The following is a 25,205-nucleotide window of genomic DNA, read 5'->3' as shown; positions in this document are numbered from 1 at the left end:
AGCTGTTCATTCTATCCTCAGAGTTGATCCCTCACAGCTGTCTTCAAATGTCAGTCCCAGTGACGGTTTCCCTTCAACTCTTTTCCCCTTCCTCTCCGGACGGAGGAGGAGGAGGCAGCAGCAGGGCATCTCTGGGGTGCAGTGCAAGGGCCCTGATCTTGGGGTGAGATGGCAGAAGGATCCAAACCCAAGAAGCCTTTCTCACTGCTGGCCACAGCGGCCGGCTGGGCTCAAGCCCTTTGCCGAGGCTTGGTGAATTTTTGGAGCAACCAGTTTGCGTGGCTGCTGGGGGTGCCGTTCCTCCGGCGTGCTTACCACCTCTGGCTGGCGGCCGTCGTGATATTTGGCCCTCTGCTTCAGTTCTATGTGAACCCGCGGGCGATCTTTGCCAATCATCACAACTTCTTTAACATGTGAGTCATCTTGGGAGCCTCGCATCTATAAGGAGAGGGAAGGACTACGTGGGTGGGGGAAGAGGTCACCTTAGAGGCAAAAGTGGCATCAAAACCCACATTTAGATTCCCAAGCATTCTGAGTAAGGTCATCCTGTCCTTGAGCGTCAGATTTGCTGAGTCCCAGCCTCTGGGAATCTTCCCGATGAATCCTAATCCAGGGGAGCTGTCATTTCCAGCCAAAAAACAAATGCTACCTCCAGAGTCTAGTGCTACAATTTTGCTCTAGTGTCCCATTACATAATGATGTTAAAGGTTGGTGCATTTTGGGTACTCCATAAATGACTTTTTCCCACTGTAACCTTTTCAGGTGTTTTTACTTGGTTAACCAGCCTCTGCTTTAAAACCTCCAGAAAACCTTCCCGAGAGACTCCACGGGACTCCCAGGCAGGAGATTCCATGGTTGAATAACTCTTAACTTTTCTCATCTTTTTCCTGCAGTTTGCATCCATTGCTGTATTGTGTCCTTGTCTCCAGAGCAGCAGAAAACAAGATTGCCCCCTCCTCAATGAGACCTCTTTTCAGATATTGAAACATAGCTCGCACGTTCCCTCTCAGCCCTTTCTCCAAGATAAACATCCCCAACTTCCTAAGCTGCTTCTCATAGAGATTCTTTACCCTTTTGATTGCCCTTCTCTGGACACATCCCAGCTTGTCCATATCATATTCTGATGCCTAGAACTGGAAACAGGGTTATTCCTGAAGAGGCCTGACCAATGCAGAAGAGGTTATACTCGACACTACACTATTGATGCAGCTTAGAAGCACATTGGCTTTTTTAGCTGTTGCATCATGCTGTTGACGCATGCTCAATTGGCAGACTACTAAGGCCCCTAAATCCCTTTCACAAATGGGTTTAACTTGCTGCAAAAGTTCCTATCCCTTTTAGTAAGGGCAGGCAGTGGGATTTTTGTTTACACCGCTATAATTTTTGGAAATTCACCTTTACTTCTTGTGCTCCTTGCTTTGCAGAAAATTTGTCCGGTCTGCCTGGGGCTGGACGTGCATCTTCCTGGGCGGCTTCATCCTGCTGGTTGTGTACCTGGCCACTGGGCGGGTCCTGCTCACTGTGCGCCACCTGTGCCGCCTGGCGGTGGGGGCCGGGCTCTGGTTGGGCGCCACGGAGACCTTCCTGCTCATAGAAAACCTTACGGGCTACTGCTTTGACTCTGTGCCCGAAGGCATCCTGGTCAACACGCTTCCGGACAAGTGGTCCTGCCTCCACAAAGGCCACAAGTGGCACGGCTACGACGTCTCCGGCCACACCTTCCTGCTCACCTTCTGCTGCCTCCTGATGGTGGAGGAGACCTCCGTCTTCCGGCGGTACCTGGCCCAGGGCCTGCCTGCCGGCATCCCTTTGCGGCTCATCTTCCTCCTCAACGTCCTGCTCCTCGCCCTGTGGAACTTCCTCCTGGCTTGCACCGTGGTGTATCTCTACGAATACAGCCACAAGGTCGTGGGGGCTGCCATGGCCACCCTCTGCTGGTACCTCACCTACCGGGGATGGTACCGCTGGCGATGGTCTCCCGGCAGACCCGGAGCAGGCCTCTTCGTCAAAGGGGCGGCGGGAGAGGCCAAGAAACGGAACTGAACCCCCTCCCAGAAGCCCAGATGGCCAGCAGAGAAGCGTAGCAAGAGTTCGGCATCCCTTCCGAGGGAAATAAAAAACAAGGACCCTTTCCAGAGCTGTGTTCTCCCCTAAGCGTCTCTGTGTGTGTTTTTTGGGGGGATGAGGAGAGACTTTGGAATCCAGAAAATGAGGGTGTGGAGTAGGTTCAATGTCTAAAAGGTTATTTTGTGCCTAATCCTGCACAAAGGTGGCCAAACTAGAACCAATTTCTAAGATTCCCAAAATAGGTACAGTAGACTCTCAGGCTGGTTCTACACTGTCATATAAAATCCAGGCTATCTGCTCTGAACTCCATTATATGGCAGTGGAGACTCATAATCCAGTTCAAAAATAATCTGGATTATCTGCTTTGATAATCTGGATTATATGACAGTGTTGATTGAGCCTCGATTACATGAGTCTACACTGCCATATAATGGAGTTCAAAGCAGATAATGTGGATTAATTGAAAAACTGAATTATATGGCAGTGTAGAAGGGGACTCAAAGGAGCCCCGATGGTGAAGTGTGTTAAAGCACTGAGCTGCCTAATTTGCAGACCAAAAGGTCCCAGGTTCAAATCCTGGGAACGGAGTGAGAGCCCGCTGTTGCTCCAGCTTCTGCCAACCTAGCAGTACCAAAACATGCTATGTGAGTAGATCAATAGGTACCGCTCCGGAGGGAAGGTAACGGCGCTCCATGCAGTCATGCCGGCCACATGACCTTGGAGGTGTCTATGGACAACGCCGGCTCTTCGGCTTAGAAATGGAGATGAGCACCAACCCCCAGAGTCGGACATGATTGGACTTGTAGTTTCTGGTTGCTTGAGGGGTACTATGGAAAAGAGGCCTAACTATAAGTAGTTAAAAGCAACGTGTTGTCAAAAATCAGGACACATCTATGGCAGGCATCCTCAGAGGTTTTGAGGTCCAACAGACAGCACAACTTCTGAGGATGCCTGACATAGATGTGGGCAAAACGTCAGGAGAGAATACTTTTGGAACACTGCCACATAGCCCAAAAAACTCACAGCAATCCAAAGTTTCTATAGTTGCAAATTACTGAGTTGGAAGGGACCCACAAGGGCTATCCAGTCCAACCCTCTTCTGCTTTGCGGGAAAAGTACACACTCTAAACACCTCCGACAGATGGCCATCCAGCCTCTGCTGAAAAGTCTCCACAGAAGGAGAATCCATTGGACTCCCAAGACAGTCCATTGCTTTCAGATGAAAGAGCTTTCCCGGTTGGATTTCTCATTCTGTTAAAGATACAGGAGCCCAGCTGGGATGGGGAAAAAAACTAATGCAAAGTTTCTACAGTTGCAAATTATAGAGTTGGAAGGGATCTCCAAAGCCCATCTAGTCCAACCCTTTTCTGCCAGGCAGGGAAAAACACAATCCAAGCACCCCCAACAGAAGGCCATCCAGCCTTTGCTGAAAAGCCTCCACAGAAGGAGAATCCATTAGGCTCCCAAGACCAGGCATGGGCAAACCTGGGCCTACTGGCTGTTAGGAATTATGGGACTCGCAGTCCAAAACACCTGGAGGGCCCAAGTTTGCCTATGCCTGCTCTAGAGCCACTTTAAAGTCTTGTTTAAGAAAGGGGAGTATAAATAAATATAAGAAGAACCAGACTACAAATCCCAGGCTGTAGTCAATGCATTTGAAGTGGAATTAATACAGGACAGAGCACTGCTCAAGGGCTAAAGAAAGAAAAGAGGGGTGGCACCATAGAAACACCCACTCTGAGCCTGTCAAGAAATAAAAGTGGTGTGACTTGGGATTAAAAAACAACACACCCCCATCCAGAAAGAGGAGTGACTGGCATGAGGCAACTGTTCTGAAACACCTCACTTTGGAAACACACGCTGCATGTGCTGCAACTGCACAACATCCCAGCACAAGGAGTTCCCCAGGCAAATTGTGGAAATCTTGCCCAGCTAATTGTAAAACCAACGCCTCCACTTGAAAACTGACGTACTTAGTCTGTTTCCAAAGAAAAACATTCTGCTTATGCTTAGAAGCACTCAAGTTACAGAACAATCGCTAGGAATATTGAAAGATACCTACCGGTAGTTCTCATAGAGATGAGATATAAGAGGGAAAGTAAATTCAAGGAAAAGCGTAATTTCTAGATAGGACTCCCCATCATTCTTGCCGATTCACGGTACGTAGGCTTGATAGGAATTGTAGTCCATCAGCCTCCGAAGAACTACACACTTCATTCGTGTAAGTTTAAGTTTGCTTTGTCTTAATTTGCTTTTAATTGGGTTGCTGTGAGTTTATGGCCATGTTCCAGAAGCAGTGTAGACTCATGTTATCTCCTGACGTTTCGCCCACATCTATGGCAGGCATCCTCAGAGACAGTGAGATCTGCTGGAAACTAGACAAGTGGGTTTAGATATCCGTGGAATAATATCCAGGTGGGAGAAAGAACTCTTTGTCTGTTGGAGCCGTGTGAATGTTGCAATTCATCACCTTGATTAGCATTTAATAGCCTTGTAGCTTCAAAGCCTGGCTGCTTCCTGCCTAGGGAAATCCTTTGTTGGGAGGTATTAGCTGGCCCTGATTGTTTCCTGTTTGGAATTCCCATTTTCTGAATGTTGTTCTTTATTTACTGTCCTGATTTTGGAGTTTTATAATACTGGTAACCAGATTTTGTTCATTTTCATGTTTTTCTCCTTTCTGTTGAAATTGTCCACCTGCATGTGGATCTCAACAGCTTCTCTGTGTAATCTGACACAGTGGTTGCTAGAGTGGTCCAGCATTTCTGTGTTCTCAAATTGCTTCCCGGCCTTTTGGCTAAGATCAAGTGTGTTCTCAGATAATATGCTGTGTCCAGGTTGGTTCACCAAATGTTCTGCTATGGCTCACTTCTCTGGTTGGGTTAGTCTGCAATGCCTTTCACGTTCCTTGAACAAAATCTGTTTCTCAGCATTGAAAAAACTCTTAAATTAGGTTAGTAATAAAGAGCAAAGCTCAAAGAACAGAGGAATTCCAGACAGGAAAACAATCAGGGCCAGCTAACACCTCCCAACAAAGGATCCCCCAGGCAGGAATCAGCCAGGCTTTGAAGCTGGTAGAGGTTTTCCCCTGACATTAACTCCAGCCGTGTCCGACTCTAGGGTTGGTGCTCATCTCCATTTCTAAGCTGAAGAGCCGGTGTTGTCCATAGACACCTCCAAGGTCATGTGGCCGGCATGACTGCATGGAGACCCGTTACCTTCCCGCCGGAGCGGTACCTATTGATCTACTCACATTTGCATGTTTTCAAACTGCTAGCTACAAGGCTATGAAATGCTAATCAGGAAGGCCAATTGTAACATTCACAGACAAGAGTTCTTTCTCCCAGCCTGGATATTATTCCACAGATATATACCGCATATACTCGAGTATAAGCCGACCCGAATATAAGCCGAGGCACCTAATTTTACCGCAAAAAAAGTGGGAAAACATTGACTCCAGTATAAGCCGAGGGTGGGAAATTTCAGAAATAAAAATAGATACTAATAAAATTACATTAATTGAGGCATCAGTAGGTTAAATGTTTTTGAATATTTACATAAAGCTCAAATTTAAGATAAGACTGTCCAACTCTGATCAAATCATTATTCTCATCATCTTCCATGTAAATATGCTTATGTATCCTTTTAATAATAATAGAGTAAAATAATACATGTAATAATAATAATAATAATAATAATAATAATAATAATAATTACAGGAAAATAATACATTTAATAATAAATAGAGTAAAATAATAAATGCAATAATAATAAGACCAGAGTGAAATCAGCTGCTGTAAGAAAATTGCACAGACAGACTACAAACAGAGGCACAACCATGTGGCCCAAATGATTCATTGGAACTTATGCCTCAAGTACCACCTCCCAGCAGTAAAGAACTGGTGGAATCACAAACCTGCAAAAATATTGGAGAATGAGCACGCAAAGATACTGTGGGACTTCCGAATCCAGACTGACAAAGTTCTGGAACACAACACACCAGACATCACAGTTGTGGAAAAGAAAAAGGTTTGGATCATTGATGTCGCCATCCCAGGTGACAGTCGCATTGACAAAAAACAACAGGAAAAACTCAGCCGCTATCAGGACCTCAAGATTGAACTTCAAAGACTCTGGCAGAAACCAGTGCAGGTGGTCCCGGTGGTGATCGGCACATTGGGTGCTGTGCCAAAAGATATCAGCCGGCATTTGGAAACAAGAGACATTGACAAAATTACAATCTGTCAACTGCAAAAGGCCACCCTACTGGGATCTGCACACATCATCCGAAAATACATCACACAGTCCTAGACACTTGGGAAGTGTTCGACTTGTGATTTTGTGATATGAAATCCAGCATATCTATCTTGTTTGCTGTGTCATACAATATAATAATAATAATAATAAGACCAGAGTGAAATAATAAATGTATTATTATTAATAATAAAAATAGAGTAAAATAAATGTAATAGTAGAAACAATAATAGAGAAAAATAATAAATGTAATAATATCAATAATAATAGAGAAAAATAATAAATGTACCATATATTCTCGAGTATAGGGTAAATGTAAAGGTTTCCCCTGACGTTAAGTCCAGTCATGTCTGACTCTGGGGGTTGGTACTCATCTCCATTTCTAAGCCGAAGAGCCGGCGTTCTCCGTAAACACCTCCAAGGTCATGTGGCCGGCATGACTGCATGGAGTGCCGTTACCTTCCCTCCGGAGCGGTACCTATTGATCTACTCACATTGACATGTTTTCGAACTGCTAGGTTGGCAGGAGATTCTCGAGTATAAGCTGACCCAAATATAAGCCAACCAGGACCCTCACCTGAGTATAAGCCGAGGGGGGCTTTTTCAGTCTTAAAAAGGGGGCTGAAAAACTAGGCTTATACTCGAGTATATACAGTAAACCCCAATTGCCTAGTTTCCAACAGACCTCACCACCTCTGAGGATGCTTGCCATAGATGTGGGCGAAACGTTAGGAGAGAATGCTTCTGGAACATAGCCATGCAACCTGGAAACCTCACAGCAACCCTATCCTCCCTTCGCTTAAACAAGACTTAAAAGTGACTTAGGAGTCCAATGGATCCTCCTTCTGTGGAGGCGTTTCAGCAGAGGCTGGATGGCCATCTGTGGGGGGTGCTTTGATTGTGTGCTTTTCCTGCAAGGCAGAAGAGAGTTGGGTGCTCTAATATGCCCAGATATTTATAGGCCTCTGGCTGGTGACACTTTATCGTTGGGCCATTAGGCATATTTATTTATGCACTCGCTTTCAATAATTTTTCAATAATTTGCGACTATAGAAACTTTGCAATAGTTTTTGTTCCTTATCCTAGACAGGTTGGGAAATCCAACTGGGAAAGCTCTTCCACCTGAAAGCAATACACTGATATTGTTTTAAAAAAAGAAAGCAAGGAAAGCCCCCCTTTTGCATTGAAGTCCCACCCCCTTTTTTGGCAATCCTTTGCAAAGTGGGAAGTCCCTTCTCGGTGTTGTTTTTTTTCAAGTTCCCCTTTTCTTTCTTTCTCTCTCTCCTTCTCTCCTCCCCTTTTCCTTTCATTTTCGCTTTTCATGCATGACTTGCTCGCCTCCCTCCTCCTGCCTTTGAAGCCACGTCGAGACTCGCCCCGCGGGTTTTGGGGTTCGCCCGGCCGGTCTTGCCAGCCCCACACCTGAGCCTGCACTCACACCTGCCCAGGTGCACTCACAACAGCCCAGCATGGCCACCTTGGAGGTGCCCCCAGAATGCGAGGCCCAGGTAAAGCTCGGCTCTTTTGACTCCTAAACTACCTGGAACAGGCATGGGCCAACCTGGGCCCTCCAGGGGTTTTGGACTTCAACTCCCACAATTCCTAACAGCCGGTAGGCTGTTAGGAATTGTGGGAGTTGAAGTCCAAAACCCCTGGAGGGCCCAGGTTGGCCCATGTCTAGACTGGAACAACATTAAAGTGGGTTCTGGGGAGGTAAAAATCCAACAGGTACTGTATTGGTATTACATGGTGGTGTGGGAAGCTTTACCAGTTGGATATCTTTCTTACAGGTTCATCTCTGTATTGATACTACATTGTTGATCTGGGAAGCTTTACCAGTTGGATTTCTGTCTGTAGTACGGGTTCCTCTCTTTATGTTGATATATAATACAGTCAATTTGGGAAGCTTTACCAGTTGGATATCTGTCTGTAGTACAAAGTTCTCTTTATTGTATTCCATGGCGGGTCTGGAAGATTTACCAGTTGGATATCTTTCTATAGGACAGGTTTTCCTCTATATTGATATTACATTGTGGGTCTGGGAAGCTTTACCAGTTGAATATCTGTCTGTAGTACAAAGTTCTCTTTATTGTATTCCATGGCGGGTCTGGAAGATTTACCAGTTGGATATCTTTCTATAGGACAGGTTTTCCTCTATATTGATATTACATTGTGGGTCTGGGAAGCTTTACCAGTTGGATACCTGTCTGTAGTACAAGGTTCTCTTTATTTGTATTCCATAGTGGGTCTGGAAGCTTTACCAGTTGGATATCTTTCTATAGGACAGGTTCCCATCTGTATTAATATTACATTGTGGGTCTGGGAAGCTTTACCAGTTGGGTATCTCTCTGTAGTACAAGGTTCTCTTTATTTGTATTCCATGGTGGGTCTGGAAGCTTTACCAGTTGGATATCTTTCGATAGGACAAGTTCCCCTCTATATTGATATTACATTGTGGGTCTGAGATGCTTTACCGGTTGGATATCTGTCTGTAGTACAAGGTGCTCTTTATTTGTATTCCATGATGGGTCTGGAAGCTTTACCAGTTGGATATCTTTCTATAGGACAGGTTCCCTTCTGTATTAATATTACATTGTGGGTCTGGGAAGCTTTACCAGTTGGGTATCTGTCTGTAGTACAAGGTTCTCATACTGATATTCTATTGTTGAGTCTATGAAGCTTTACCAGTTGGATATCTTTCTATAGGACAGGTTCCCTTCTGTATTAATATTACATTGTGGGTCTGGGGAGCTTTACCAGTTGGATATCTGTCTGTAGTAAAAAGTTCTCTTTATTTGTATTCCATGGTGAGTCTGGAAGCTTTACCAGTTGGATATCTTTCTGTAGGAAGAGTGGAGTAAAAGGGCTGGAGGCATGGGTTCTAACATCCCTTGGAAGTAATGGCAAGGCAGGCAGAAATCCAGTACTAACGTTCAATTGTGGGCCTGGGAAGCTTTATCGGTTGAATATTGTTCTGTAGTACAGGTTCCTCTCTGCATTGATCTAATATTGTAGATTTGGGAAGCTTTACCAGTTGAATATCTTCCTATAAGGAGCAGTGGGTTGAAAAAGAGGGTTCTAGCACTCCTTGAAAGCAAATATTTGGCAGGCAAGTATCCAGCAGGTACATTATTGGCATTCCATGGTTGTGTGGGAAGCTTTACCAGTTGGATATCTGCCTGTAGTGCTGCATTGATATAATAGTCGATTTGGGAAGTTTTACCAGTGGGATATCTTGCTGTAGTGCAAGTTTCTCTTATTCACATTCCATTGGTGGGTCTATAAAGCTTTACCAGTTGGATATCTTTCTATAGGTTTTCCTCTGTGTTGATATTACATTGTGGTTCTGGGAAGCTTTACCAGTTGGATATCTTTGTATAGGTTCTCCTCTGTATTGATATTATATTGATTCCCTCTGAAGAAAGAGGGTGGGGTGCAAATAAAGTATTATTATTATTATTATTATTACATTGTGGTTCTGGGAAGCTTTACCAGTTGGATATCTTGAACCTGGGAAGCTTTACCAGTTGGATATCTTTCTATAGGTTTTCCTTTGTGTTAATATTACATTGTGGTTCTGGGAAGCTTTACCAGTTGGATATCTTGAACCTGGGAAGCTTTACCAGTTGGATACCTTTCTATAGCTTCCCCTCTGTATCGATACTACATTGTGGACCTGGGAAACTCAACCAGTTGGGTATCTGCCTGTTGGAGGAGTGTGGTTTAAAAAAGATTGGGTTATAGCAATCTTCTTAAATAATGCAGGCAGAAATCCAATAGGCATTGCACTGATATCCCATTGTGGGTCTGGGAAGCTTTATTGGTTGGATATCTTTTTGTAGGACAGGTTTCCCTTTACCAGTTGAATGTCTTGCTACAAGAGTGCGGTTCAGACAAAAAGAGGACTCTAGCACCACTTGTAAGCCATGGGTTGGCAGGCAGAAATCCAACAGGTTCTCCTCTCTATATGGAACCTATTAAATTAAGATGTAAAATTAATTTACGGGGAGATCGAACTCGAAAGCCCTGGCAGGTGTCCTTCCCAATAGTTTCATATTTCTCTCTCTTCTTTGTCTCTTTCACTTTCTCTTCTTCAGGTGAAGTCCTTCAAGGAGAAGCTCTGTGCTCAGGTGAGAACGGGTTACCTTTTTTCAAAGGGGAAACATAGCTTCTGAGCATGGGCAGAGTGCATATCCCACAGACAGCCATGTACGCCTTTGAAATCAAATATCAAAGTTAGCAAATTCCAGACAGGTTTGGTTCTTGATCAAAGTTGTTGTTGTCCTCCTCTGCCCACAACAATAATCATTATGATGATGGTAATATTATTTAATTGACTTGTATGCTTCATCCTGATTTAATATATGCATGTTGTAGATATTTAATTGCGTTGTTTTTATATTGATGTTGTGAGGGACTTTGCGTCTCAGTCAAGAGATGAAAGTTGGATATAAACAACAAGGATAATAAATATAATGGTAATGTATTGTCAAAGGCCTTCATGGCCAGAATAACTGTGTTGCTGTGAGTTTTCCGGACTGCATGACTGTGTTCCAGAAGCATTCTCTCCTGAAATTTCACCCACATCTATGGCAGGCATCCCCAGAGATTGTGAGGTCTGTTGGAAATTAGGCAAGTGGGGTTTATAGATCTGTGGAAGGTCCAGGGTGGGAGCAAGAACTCTTGTATGTTGGAGGCAAATGTGAATGTTGCCATTGGCCAGCTTGATTAGCATTGTATGGCCTTGCAGCTTCAAAGCCTGGCTGCTTCCTGCCTGGAGGAATCCTTTGTTGGGAGGTGTTAGCTGGCCTGGATTGTTTCCTTCTGGAAGTCCCTGTTTCTTAATGTTCTTCTTTATTTACTTCCTGGTTTTTAGAATTTTTAAATACTGGTGGGCAGTTTTTGTTCATTTTCATAGTTTCCTCCATTCTGTTGAAATTGTCCACATGCATCTTGTGGATTTCAATGGCTTCTCTGTATGGTCTGTAGTTTCCAACAGACCCCACAACCTCTGAGGACGCCTGCCATAGATGTGGGTGAAACGTCAGGAGAGAGTGCTTCTGGAATATGGCCATACAGCCCGGAAAACTCACAGCAACCTAGTGATTCTGGCTATGAAAGCCTTCGACAATACATTGGATATATGTATATTGTGGATTTTAAATTGCATTTCTTCTTTATTAATGTTGCGAATTGCTTTGCGTCTTGGTCAAGAGACAAAAGTTGATGGTGATGGTGTTATATTATCTATATCAATATACAGTACAGTCTCGCTTATCCAACGTAAACGGGCCAGGAGAACGTTGGATAAGCGAATATGTTGGATAATAAGGAGAGATGAAGGAAAAGCCTATTAAACATTAAATTAGGTTATGATTTTGCAAATTAAGCACCAAAACATCATGTTATAGAACAAATTTGACAGAAAAAGTAGTTCAATACACAGTAAAGCTATGTAGTAATACTGTATTTACGAATTTAGCACCAAAATATCACGATGTATTGAAAACATTGACTACAAAAATGCGTTGGATAATCCAGAACATTGGATAAGTGAGACTCTACTGTATCTATAGATATAGATAATATATATTGATCAATTATTATATATTATTATCATCCTATCTTTTTAGGTTCTTTTTGGGGCTGATGATGATCAACTTTCACTTTTGGATGATTCGCTTTCATAATAAATTGTTTTTCCTTCTTGCAAAAGCGAAACGTTGCCGAAATATTAGTTCCACAATATAAATAGTGTGTTGGTTAGTTTGGGTATTTGGTTGCATGACAGCTCTGAAAAGGCGCCTTTTGTTTCGTGATGTTTTGCCTTCTCGTGTTCCTTTCCTCTCCCTTATTTTTGGCACCCAATATTTCCAAAGGCTGAAGAACTGGTCTCGACTCGTTTCCCGGAAAAAATTGTGGAACTCAGCGATCTCCTGAAGGTGGGTAATACTGAACTATTTTGTGAGTGGTTTAAGTTGTCATTATTTCAGCTGCAAAACCAAGGAGCCGTTTATTATTACACTTTGGGCGCATCTACACAGTAGAATGAATTCAGTTTGATACCACTTTGTGGGTGAAACATCAAAAGAGAAAATTCACAACCTGGAAAACTCACAACAACCCAGTGATACCACTTTAATTGCCATGGGCTCAATGCTATGCAATCCTGGGAGTTGTAGTTTTCCAAGACCACCTTTGCCCAATGGTGCTGGTGCCTCATCAAACTACAATTCCAATGGTTTGTTTTTTTTGTCATGTCAGAAGCAAATTCGAACCCCTGACCTTCAAGTCTTCAGGTCAGCAGTTCAGCTGGCACAAGGCTCCTTAATTCCCATGGTAACTTCCAAAGCATGGAGCTAAGGCAGTTAAAGTGGTATCAAACTGCATTAATTCTGCAGTGTATATGAGTATGGAAAGAAAGGCAAGATCTAAACCTATTCAATCAAACTGAAGAAAGTACAAGGAAATTATTTCTGGAAATTAGTTCAATGACTCAAATACAACCTGTTTAAACCTACCATATATACTCAAATATAAGCCGACCCGATATAAGCCGAGGCATCTAATTTTACCACAAAAAAACTGGGAAATCATTGACTCAAGTATAAGCCGAGGGTGGGAAATTTCAGAAATAAAAATAGATACCAAAAAATTACATTAATTGAGGTATCAGTAGGTTAAAATGTTTTTGAATATTTACATCAAGCTCTAATTTAAGACTGTCCAACTCTGATTAAATCATTATTCTCATCTTTAATGCAAATGTGCTTATGTATCCTTTTAATAATAATAGAGTAGAATAATAAATGTAATAATAATAATAACAGATTGAAATATAGTAGAGTCTCACTTATCCAAGCTAAACGGGTTGGCAGAAGCTTGGATAAGCGAATATGTTGGATAATAAGGAGGGATTAAGGAAAAGCCTATTAAATATCAAATTAGGTTATGATTTTACAAATTAAGCACTAAAACATCATGTTATATAACAAATTTGACAGAAAAAGTAGTTCAATACACAGTAATGTTATGCTGTAATTACTGTATTTACGAATTTAGCACCAAAATATCAAGATATATTGAAAACATTGACTACAAAAATGGCTTGGATAATCCAAAGGCTTGGATAAGCGAGGCTTGGATAAGTGAGGCTCTACTGTAATAAATGTATTAATATTAAAAATAAAAATAGAGTAAAATAAATGTAATAGTAGCAACAATAATAGAGTACAATAATAAATGTAATAATAATAGAGTAAAATAATAAATGTAATAATATCAATAATAATAGAGAAAAATAATAAATGTACCATATATTCTTGAGTATAAGCTGACCCAAATATAAGCCAACCAGGATCCTCACCCGAGTATAAGCCGAGGGGGGCTTTTTTAGTCCTAAAAAAGGGGCTGAAAAACTAGGTTTATACTCGAGTATATACAATATATTTATTTGTTTATATATTGTTTTGTTTACATTTTTTCATGCTGAGAGAGAGTACTTGCATGCCAAGATTAAAATGAATTAAAGGTTTGGAATGAACGGAATTTCCTCTCTCTCCCCTAGTTCTCGGACCTGAATGTTTCGGATCTCATCTCGCTCCGTGTCGAACTAGACATCCCGGTGCCGGACCCGAAGAAGGACGAAGAACGGCGCAAAAAGCAAGAAGTGAGTTTGGGGAAAGCAAGGATAAACCTCCAAATTAGGAAAGAGAGCAGTTTAGTTGGTATATAGGATGCATCTACACTGTAAAACTAATGCACTTTAACTGCATTGTCTCAATGCTATGGAACCCTGGGAGTTCTATAGTATTAAGCCTTAGCAGATAAAGTCCTATCAAGATGCATTCATTCTATAGCAGGTATTTGCAAACTTGGGCCCTCCAGGTGTTTTGGACTTCAACTCCCACAATTCCTAACAGCCTACCGGCTGTTAGTGGTTGCATAACAGTGTGGTTAGTGTGGTTGCATCCCTGTTTTCTCAGTTGTTTTGCAAAACAAAAGCTTGAGATCTCTCTCCCATTTGTTTCCCAACTTAATTTGCACCTTCGCTTCTGAACTATAGGGTGGAGCTGCTCTTTATCTCTCTTTATTCTTAAATATGGCTTTCCAAGGTGTTGTTGCCTTCCTTTTGGTCTCGATCTGGGACAGGAATCCCATAATTGCCCCAGAGATCTTCCTACGCTGTAATTATTTGGCTTTTCCTCCTCCCTTCCCTCTGGTCTGCTGTGTGGGAGAAGGCTTTGAAGCTGCAAGGCTATTCAATGATATTCAAGTTGGCCAACAATGGAGTCCCCTAGGTATGGAGCAGCCAGGCTTTGAAGCTGCAAGGCTATTCAGTGGTATTCAAGTTGGCCAACAATGGAGTCCCCTAGGTATGGAGCAGCCAGGCTTTGAAGCTGCAAGGCTATTCAGTGGTATTCAAGGTGGCCAACAATGGAGTCCCCTAGGTATGAAGCAGCCAGGCTTTGAAGCTGCAAGGCTATTCAATGGTATTCAAGTTGGCAACAATGAAATCCACTACGTATGAAGCAGCCAGGCTTTGAAGCTGCAAGGCTATTCAATGGTATTCAGGTTGGCCAACAATGGAGTCCCCTAGGTATGGAGCAGCCAGGCTTTGAAGCTGCAAGGCTATTCAATGGTATTCAAGTTGGCCAACAATGGAGTCCCCTAGGTATGATGCAGCCAGGCTTTGAAGCTGCAAGACTATTCAGTGGTATTCAAGTTGGCCAACAATGGGGTCCCCTAGGTATGGAGCAGCCAGGCTTTGAAGCTGCAAGGCTATTCAATGGTATTCAAGTTGGCCAACAATGGAGTCCCCTAGGTATGGAGCAGCCAGGCTTTGAAGATGCAAGGCTATTCAGTGGTATTCAAGTTGGCCAACAATGGAGTCCCCTAGGTATGGAGCAGCCAGGCTTTGAAGCTGCAAGGTCACTCCTTGGAACGTGATGAGTATTGTAGCCAAATTTGGTGCAATTTGTCCCAGTGGTTTTGTTGTTAACTCGGTCCTAATTATGCACATTGCATTTTTTTAAATATATAGACTAGCTTGGGGACCCGGCGATGCCCGGGTCATTTGAGAATGGTATTATTTGTCTTTTAATGTTATGTATTATGGATATGAACCATATCCATAGGAACCATATCCATTGGAAAGTCAGGGTGAAAAAAATCAATATACAACCATATCCGTCTATCTGTTCCTCTCATTCAGAAAGAAGAGAAGGATGCTGGCAAAGAAGAAAAAAGTAGCAAGAAGAAATCTGATGATGAGGAGAAAGGTAGACATTTGGAGAATTCCTTCATTCACTTTCAAGGGACTTCCAAATCTGCTATGGAATCCTGGGTTGTGTCTAGACTGTAGAGTTAATGCAGTTTGGCACCACCTTAATTGCCATGGTTCGAGTCTATATGGGATCCTGGAAGTTGTAATTTTACAAGGCCTTTAGCCTTCTCTGCCAAAGTGTTCTACAATTCCCATGAATCCATACCATTGAGGCACGGTAGTCGGAAGTGGCGTTAAACTGCATTAATTCTGCAGTGTAGATGCAGAGAAGCCGCTTCTCTGATGTACAGATCTCTCCCATTTTGTTCAAAGGAAGGTCTGAGTTCGAATTCCGTAACTTTTTTTCCTCTTCTCAGCCCCACCTTGTGGTCCAATTTGCCACAACGAGAAGATCACCGCTTTGCTGAACCGGGTGAAGCCAGAAATCCAAGGAACAAAAGAGAAACTGAATATAGTGAGTTGGTAGCGGAAAGCGGTGCTCACAATCATCGGTTGGTTTGCACATGCTCAGAGGCACATCCATCCCGAATCATCTCCTTTTTCTTCCTCCCTTGTTTCCAGATTTCTCTCTGGCTCCAACTCCTGGTGCCCCGGATTGAAGATGGCAATAATTTTGGGGTTGCGGTCCAGGTGAGAGTGTGTTTCCCCCAATGCCCACCTCCATAGATACCCAAACTCAGGCAAATATTTTTTCATATGGTTTAGGCGGTAAATTATAATTTATACTGTGTTTAGTGCTTGAGTCGCTTCGAGTCTCATTAAGAGAAGAAAACGGGATATAATAATGATAACAATATACATTTTGGGTTGCTGTAAGTTTTCCAGGCTGTATGGCCATGTTCCAGAAGCATTCTCTCCTGACATTTCGCCCACATCTATGGCAATCATCCTCAAGTTGTGAGCTGTATGGCCATGTTAGAGAAGCATTCTCTCCTGACATTTCGCCCCTATTTATAGTAGTCATCCTCAGAGGTTGTGAGCTGTATGGTCATATTCCAGAAGCATTCTCTCCTGACATTTCACCCATATCTATGGTAATCATCCTCAGATGTTGTGAGCTGTATGGTCATGTTCCAGAAGCATTCTCTCCTGTCATTTTGCCCACATCTATGGCAGGCATCCTCAGGTTGTGAGCTGTATGGCCATGTTCCAGAAGCATTCTCTCCTGACATTTCGCCCACATCTATGGCAGGCATCCTCAGGTTGTGAGCTGTATGGCCATGTTAGAGAAGCATTCTCTCCTGACATTTCGCCCACATCTATGGTAGTCATCCATACTAAAGATGGTGTAAAACTACAGCTCCCAGGATTCCATAGCACTGCGCCATAGCAGTTCAAGTGATGTTGAACTGCATTAAATCTACATTACAGATGCACCCGTAGATGTCGACCCCAGGACTCAACTCAAACTTCCACCACGGTGACCGCATCCTATTTTTCACATTTTATCCTCGCTCTTTTCTCCTTTCCTAGGAAAAAGTGTATGAGCTGCTGACTGCATCCCGAACGAAGCTGGAAGGGTTTCAAACACATATTGGCAAGTGAGTAAGAACTGGAGAGAAACAGCCAGCTTTTGATTCTTGGATATGCACAAATTCCTGGCTGGGTGGATTTGGGGTGTTGTAATCCTCCAAAAGACTATTTTATTTTTTAGTTCAAAAAAAAGGAAATGCATTGAGATGGCGCAATGGGTTAAACCCTTGTGCCGGCAGGACTGCTGACTGAAAGGTCAGCAGTTCGAATCTGGAGCAGGGTGAGCTCTTGTCTGTCAGCTCCAGCTTCCCATGCAGGGACATGAGAAAAGCCTCCCACAGGATGGTAAAACATCTGGGTGTCCCCTGGATAACGTCTTTTCAGATGGCCTATTCTCTCACACCAGAAGCGACTTGCAGTTTTTCACGGGAAAAAAAATCAGGAAGAGGGCAGGATTAGAATAAGAAGCAAAGAGTTGGAAGGGGCACCCAGAGGCATCTAGTCCAGCCCTACGAAGGCACAACTGCCTAATTAAAAACAAATAAACGTCAAACAAGGCGACTGCTCCGTCCAGCCTTCCCTGGAGGGAACAAGGGAGGATGAAGGGAGCTTCCTGGTGGATTTCTCTCCACTCCCTCCCGGCCTTGGCAGCTTGAGGAATGCAAACTGGTTCCCGGGTTGCAGCCCTGCCTCCAGATCCAAAGAAGATTGAGCCGGTTTGTGCCACACCGATTAGATCTCCAAGCCCGAGGGAGATGGAGCACCCTGACATTGCATCCGGTTGCATCAGCAGGAGCAGAGCTGCAGAACAATGCACATTGTTCTCGCCATGTTCCAGAAGCATTCTCTCCTGACATTTTGCCCACCTCTATGGCAGGCATCCTCAGAGGTTGTGAGGTCTGTTGGAAACTAGACAAGTGGGGTTTATATATCTGTGGAAAATCCAGTTTGGGAGAAAGAACTCTTGTCTGTGTGCAGAACAATGCACATTGTTCTCGCGATGTTCCAGAAGCATTCTCTCCTGACGTTTTGCCCACCTCTATGGCAGGCATCCTCAGAGGTTGTGCGGTCTGTTGGAAACTAGGCAAGTAAGGCAAGTGAGGTTTATATATCTGTGGAAAGTCCAGGGTGGGAGAAAGAACTCTTTGTTTGTTGGAGGCAAGTATAAATGTTGCAATGAATCGCCTTGATTAGCATTGAAAAGCCTTGCAGCTTCAAAGCCTGGCTGCTTCCTGCCTGAGGGAAATCTTTTGTTGGGAGGTCGTGCTAGGCTTTGCCCAGCCCTTTATAGTTGGCCATGTCCATTCTGAATTTCTGGCCATTGGTATTTTGAACCCATCTGATGGCGTAAACTGAAACTGGACTTTTAAATTTTGTGCTTGTTTTAGCATGATTGTAGGAGCCTCTGGTGGCCTAGGGGATAAAAGCCTCGTGACTTGATGGTTGGGTTCCTGACCTGAAAGCTGCTAGGTTCAAATCCCACCCGGAGAGAGCGTGGATGAGCTCCCTTTGTAAGCTCCAGCTACATGCGGGGACATGAGAGAAGCCTCCCACAAGGATGGTAAAACATCAAAACATCCGGGCAATGTCCCCTGGGCAACGTCCTTGCAGACGGCCAATTCTCTCACTCCAGTAGCAACTCCGGTTGCTCCTGACACAGGGAAAAAAAAGCAGGATTGTATGTTTTTGTTTCATGATGTTTAATTTTGTTGTATGGTCTCAAAAGGAGGCAATTGAATGTTTTGCTTCTGTTGGAAACTGCCCTGAGTCCTCTTGGGGAGATAGGGCGGTATATAAATAAAGTTTTACTATGATTATTTATTTGTAACTGGCCCTGATTGTTTCCTGTCTGGAATTCCCCAGTTTTCTGTGTGTTGTTCTTTATTTACTGTCCTGATTTTAGAGTTTTTAATACGGATAGCCTAATATTCATAATAATAATAATAATAATAATAATAATAATAATAATAACAACAACAACTTTATTTTTATACCCCGCCTCCGTCTCCCCAGAGGGGACTCGGGGCAGCTTACATGGGGCCGAGCCCAGATAAAAACAATAACAATGTAAAACACATCAATGGACGAAAAACATGCACAATTATAAAACTTAAACAGTAACCTATAAAAATAAGTAGCAAACTTAATACTAACTAATAAAACATGAATTAAAACGAAGAGGTTGTAAAAGACTGGGTATTCATTTTCATGGTTTCCTTCTTTCTGTTGAAATTGTCCTCATGCTTGTGGATTTCAATGGCTTCTCTGTGTCGTCTTGACACAATGGTTGTCAAGAGTGATCCAGCACTCTAGAACAACACTCAGAAAACGGGAATTCAGGACAAGAAATAATCAGGGCCAGCTAACACCTCCCAACAAAGGATTCCCCCAGGCAGGAAACAGCCAGGCTTTGAAGCTGCAATGCTATTTTGTAAGATGTGTTATTATATTGTGATTTTATTGTGTTACTATTTTTATTGATGTAATACCGTTTTGGGCTTGTCCCAGTGTAAGCCGCCCCAAGTCTTTTGAAAGATGGAGCGGGATATAAATAAAGTTTTTTATTATTATTATTTTATTATATGACACAGCAAACAAAGATAGATATGCTGGATTTCGTATCACAAAATCACAAGTCGAACACTTCCCAAGTGTCTAGGACTGTGTGATGTATTTTCGGATGATGCATGCAGATCCCAGTCGGGTGGCCTTTTGCAGTTGGCAGATCGTAATTTTGTCAATGTCTATTGTTTCCAAATGCCGGCTGAGATCTTTTGGCACGGCACCCAGTGTGCCGATCACCACCGGGACCACCTGCACTGGTTTCTGCCAGAGTCTTTGAAGTTCAATCTTGAGGTCCTGATATCAGCTGAGTTTTTCCTGTTGTTTTTCGTCAATGCGACTGTCACCTGGGATGGCGACATCAATGATCCAAATCTTTTTCTTTTCCACAACTGTGATGTCTGTTGTGTTGTGATCCAGAACTTTGTCAGTCTGGATTCGGAAGTCCCACAGTATCTTTGCGTGCTCATTTTCCAATACTTTTGCAGGTTTGTGATCCCACCAGTTCTTTGCTGCTGGGAGATGGTACTTGAGGCATAAGTTCCAATGAATCATTTGGGCGACATAGTTGTGCCTTTGTTTGTAGTCTGTGTGATTTTCTTACAGCAGCTGAGGATATGATCAATGGTTTCGTCGGTTTCCTTGCAGAGTCTGCATTTTGGGTCATCAGCTGATTTTTCGATCTTGGCCTTAATTGCATTTGTCCTGATGGCTTGCTCCTGGGCTGCAAGGATCAGGCTTTCTGTCTCCTTCTTCAGTTATTATTATTATTATTATTATTATTATTATTATTATTATTATTATTATCATCATCATCAAGGGGATTCATTGCAAGATTCTTACTTGCCTCCAACAGACAAGAGTTTTTTCTCCCATCCTGAACATTCCACAGAATGTGAGGTTTCCAACAGACCTCACAACCTCTGAGGATGCCTGCCATAGATGTGGGTGAAACGTCAGGAGAGAATGCTTATGGAACATGGCCATACAGCCTGGAAAACTCACAGCAACCCTGTGAGCAAATCTCTCCCTGAAAACTCCAGGAACCTTTCTGGATTATCTCAGCATCTTTGCTGCTGCAGCTGAGCCAAAAAGCGCAAACTTAATCGTTAAACCAAAACTTGATCATTAAATGTAAGCCGTGCCCATAACTTGATTTCATAATGAGCACCTTCACCCTCCACTCCTTTAATGTTTTTTACAAGGTTCAAGTGCAAAGAGTAATGGAAGTGATAGGGCTTCTTTGCCTTGTTCTCAAACTCTCCCTCCAATAGGTTTGGTAGTTTGGAGATTTCATTTAAAGTTCGGACTGCAACCCAAAGTGGATTCACTGTGGGGAGCTTCCAAGCCTTGCTATTTCTAGATATGGGGGAAAGCACTTTTAAAACGGGCAAGGCAAAGGTTAACTCAGATGTATTGTTGGAAAAGGCCATATATATGGGAGGAGCAGGAAAATAAACAGCGCTGTGGACTTTGATCCATTGTACTGAATTGAAGAAGTAGGTAGGAATATGAGCAATGTCAACATGAGTAGGAACTTGAACCCAGGTCTTAAAGCCCCATGTCTCGCTGCTTCTCGTTAAATAAAAAATAACCTCCAATCCTTTTTTTTTTATTTTAAATTGGCCGAGGGAGTCGCCTGTAATGTTCCCCGAGTCTGTTGTTCACGCACTTAATTAAATGATGCTTCCTGCCAGTTTTTCAGCCAACCTCATCAAGTTTTGGGTCGGTTTCCTCCCTTTTTACCAGCGTCCCCTGTCAATTTGCCACTTGACAGACAAAGCATTCTGAAATACGCCTGACAATAAATTCCTTTTTGTGGGAAACCCAGCTCTTGTGAATCATAATAATTTTTTCCATATATTCCTAGAACTGGACAGTTTCCAAACCCAGAAAAGGCTTGTAGAGCAGGTATGGGCGAACTTGGGCTGCCCAGGTGTTTTGGACTGCAACTCCCACCATTCCTAACAGCCTCAGGCCCCTTCCTTTTGCCCCTCAGCTTAAGCGGCTGAGGGGCAAAAGGAAGGGGCCTGAGGCTGTTAGGAATGGTGGGAGTTGCAGTCCAAAACACCTGGACGGCCCAAGTTGGCCCATGCCTTTTATAGAGGCATTGTGGATGGCCATCTATTGGGAGAGCTTTGATTGTGTGTCCGAATGGGGTTGGACTGGATGGCCCTTGGGGATCTCCCCTTTTTTTCTGTGTCAGGGGCGACTTGAGAAACTGCAAGTCGCTTCTGGTGTGAGAGAATTGGCTGTCTGCAAGGACGTTGCCCTGGATGTTTTTACCATCCTTGTGAGAGGCTTCTCTCATGTCCCTGCATGGAGCTGGAGCTGATAGAGGGAGCTCATCCGTGCTCTCCTGAGGTTGGATTCGAACCGGCAACCTTCAGGTCAGCAGTCCTGCCGGCACAAGGGTAGCAGTTTATCAGCTACAGTAGAGTCTCACTTATCCAACATAAATGGGCCGGCAGAATGTTGGATAAGCGAATATGTTGGATAATAATGAGAGATTAAGGAAAAGCCTATTAAACATCAAATTAGGTTATGATTTTACAAATTAAGTACCAAAACATCATGTTATACAACAAATTTGACAGAAAAAGTAGTTCAATATGCAGCAATGCTACGTAGTAATTACTGTATTTACGAATTTAGCACCCAAAAATCACGATATATTGAAAACATTGATTACAAAAATGCGTTGGATAATCCAGAATGTTGGATAAGCGAATGTTGGATAAGTGAGACTCTACTGTACCTCATGCCTACAGATTGATACGGTGCACTTAACCCTGTATGTTTTTAAAATTTTGTGTTTCAATCATGTTTTATTAAGTTGCTATTTTATCTCTATATGTTAATGTTTAAAATTTTATAACTGCACTTTCTTTCATTTGATGTGCTTTACTTCATTATTGTTTTTACCTGGACACGACCCCATGTAAGCGGCCCCAAGTCCCTTCGGAGAGATAGTGGCGGGGTATAAGAATAAAGTTGTTGTTGTTGTTATTATTATTATTTAACCCACTGCACCACTGGGGATCCCCTGTAACTCTAGGATTGTATGCTACTAAGACAGACCAGGATTCACACTGAATTGATGAAATAAATAAATTCTCTTTGGCAGAAACTTCTGCAATCTGACTGCCCATGAGTTACCCACCTCAATTTTGACATTTGTTTGTCTTTTTCTCCCCAGGTATTATTCTGAAAGAGGCGACGCGGTATCGAAAGCATCCAAGAGCCCACACGTGGTGAGTTTGACTCTTTCATCCCATGTTAATGGTAATAAAAGCTACACAAAAACCCTATAACTTTTCTTGTTCTTCTCTGCATCTTGCAGGGTGACTACCGCCAACTTGTGCATGAGATCGACGAGGCAGAATATGCGGAGATCCGGTACATGATCAATGAACTTAGGAACATTTACGTAAGTTGCACCAGCACAGGGGGATTTGTATTGAAATTAGAACCCAAACACAACAAAAATCTTGTTGTGTTGGTTTTAGGTTTGTACTCAGGGTTATTTGGGACACTGATTCAGAAAATTGCACTGGATAGACCCCCATTCTCTCTAATTCCTTAGATATGGTTATCACAAGTTTCTATGGGATTAAATAGGTATATGGCATATGCTCTGTATCTCAAAAACTAGAGCTGATACTGGGAGAACCACAGTTCCACATTTTTGGAACCACGGGTCAAATAGATCCAGAAACCAGGGCATTTGCCAACATTCATTTTGCCAAGAAACTGTCTGCTTCCCTAGACATTTACTTGGCAAAGAAGTAGAGTAATACACATGGAGGACTTGATCCGTGGAACGCACCCACAACTTCCTATAGATACTCTTTTTTATCCGATGTTCATACATACACATTTGGGTTGCTGTGAGTTTTCGAGGCTGTATGGACGTGTTCCAGAAACATTCCCTCCTGACGTTTTGTCCACATCTATGGCAGGCATCCTCAAATTATGAGGTCTGTTGGAAACTAGGCAAGTGTGGTTTATGTACCTGTGGAATAATGTCCAGGGTGGGAGAAAGAACTCTCTAATACCTCACAATCTCTGAGGATGCCTGCCATAGATGTGGGCGAAACGTCAGGAGAGAATACTTCTAGAACATGGCCATATTGCCCGGAAAACATACAACATCCCTGTGATCCCGGCCATGAAAGCCTTCGACAACACAACTCTTGTCTGTTGGAGGCAAGTGTGTATGTTGCCATTGGCCACCTTGATTAGCATTAAATAACCTGCCTGGGTGGAATCCTTTGTTGGGAGGTATTAGCTGACCTTGATTGTTTCCTATCTAAAATTCCCATTTTCAGAGTGTTGTTACTTATTTACTGTCCTGATTTTAGAGTTTTTAAAATACTGGTAGCCAGATTTTGTTCATTTTCATGGTTTCCTCCTTTCTGTTGAAATTGTCCATGTGCTTTTGGATCTCAATGGCCTCTCTATGTAGTCTGACATGGTGGTTGTTAGAGTGGTCCAGCATTTCTGTGTTCCCAAACAATGCGGCTAAAAAGCCAATGGGATTTTGGCCTGCATCAATAGGAATCTAGTGTCTAGATCCAGGGAAGTCATGCTACCCCTGTATTCTATTCTGCCTTGGTCAGACCACACCTCGAATCACACTGTGTCCAAGGGAGATGTTGACAAGTTGAAATGTGTCCAGAGGAGGGTGACTGAAATGATCAAGGGTCTGGAGAAAAAGCCCTATGAGGAGCGGCTTAAAGAACTGGGCATGTTTAGTCTGCAGAAGAGAAGGCTGAGAAGATACATGATGAGGGCCATGGATCAATATGTGAGAGGAAGTCATAGGGAGGAGGGAGTAAGCTTGTTTTCTGCTGCCCTGGAGACTAGGACACATAACAATGGCTTCAAACTACAGGATTCCACCTGAACATTGGAAAGAACTTCCTCACTGTGAGAGTTGTTCAGCAGTGGAACTCTCTGCCAAGCTTGTTTTTTGCTGCCCAGGAGACTAGGACACAGAACATTGGCTTCAAACTACAGGAAAGGAGATTCCACCTGAACATTAGGAAGAACTTCCTTACTGTGAGAGTTGTTCAGCAGTGGAACTCTCTGCCCCAGGGTGTGGTAGAAGAAGCTCCTTTGGAGGCTTTTAAATATACTCTGGATGGCCATCTGTCGGGTGTGCTTTGGATGCGATTTTCCTGCTTCTGGGCAGAATGGGGTTGGATTGGATGACCCATGAGATCTCTCCAAACTCTAGGATTCTAGATGACCCACAGGGTCTCTCCCAACTTTAGGAGTCTGTAACCTCCAAACCCATGATTTTCTTTTGCACTCCTTAGGCCGTGGTTTACGACAGTGTGCTGAAGAACTTCGACAAGATAAAGAAGCCCCGGGACGAAAACAAAGGGATGATCTATTAAGTGGAGAGAGAGAAAAAATTGGAGATGGAAGACAGACAGACTTCCCGGCAGCCAGGCACTGAAATTTCCTGCTTCCTTTTTCTCTGTTAACTTACTCCTGACCCTTTGGAAATAAAGTCATTTTAACATTTTGGGGATGTATTTGTGTTGCAAAACCAAAG

General features: G+C 43.1%; 2 protein-coding genes across 2 annotated transcripts; both read left to right on the top strand.

The window, feature by feature from the left end:
* The first annotated feature begins 19 nt into the window (after window positions 1–19).
* fitm1 (fat storage inducing transmembrane protein 1) lies at window positions 20–2,154 on the top strand. Its single transcript, XM_003229637.4, has 2 exons — window positions 20–413; window positions 1,425–2,154. The coding sequence occupies exons 1-2, from the start codon at window positions 169–171 to the stop codon at window positions 2,041–2,043; spliced, it is 864 nt and encodes a 287-aa protein (XP_003229685.1). The 5' UTR covers window positions 20–168; the 3' UTR covers window positions 2,044–2,154.
* A 5,376-nt stretch (window positions 2,155–7,530) lies between these two features.
* On the top strand, window positions 7,531–25,175 carry psme1 (proteasome activator subunit 1). Its single transcript, XM_062983795.1, has 11 exons — window positions 7,531–7,826; window positions 10,416–10,448; window positions 12,198–12,260; window positions 13,886–13,987; window positions 15,533–15,599; window positions 15,961–16,058; window positions 16,166–16,234; window positions 17,078–17,145; window positions 22,839–22,893; window positions 22,983–23,069; window positions 24,964–25,175. Exons 1-11 carry the CDS (start codon window positions 7,788–7,790, stop codon window positions 25,042–25,044), a joined length of 762 nt encoding a protein of 253 aa, XP_062839865.1. The 5' UTR covers window positions 7,531–7,787; the 3' UTR covers window positions 25,045–25,175.
* Window positions 25,176–25,205: the final 30 nt, after the last annotated feature.

The sequence above is a fragment of the Anolis carolinensis genome, chromosome 6 (genome assembly GCF_035594765.1).
Source record: "Anolis carolinensis isolate JA03-04 chromosome 6, rAnoCar3.1.pri, whole genome shotgun sequence".
In the NCBI taxonomy this organism is placed as follows: domain Eukaryota; kingdom Metazoa; phylum Chordata; class Lepidosauria; order Squamata; family Dactyloidae; genus Anolis; species Anolis carolinensis.
This window is presented reverse-complemented; position numbering and strand designations above follow the sequence as displayed.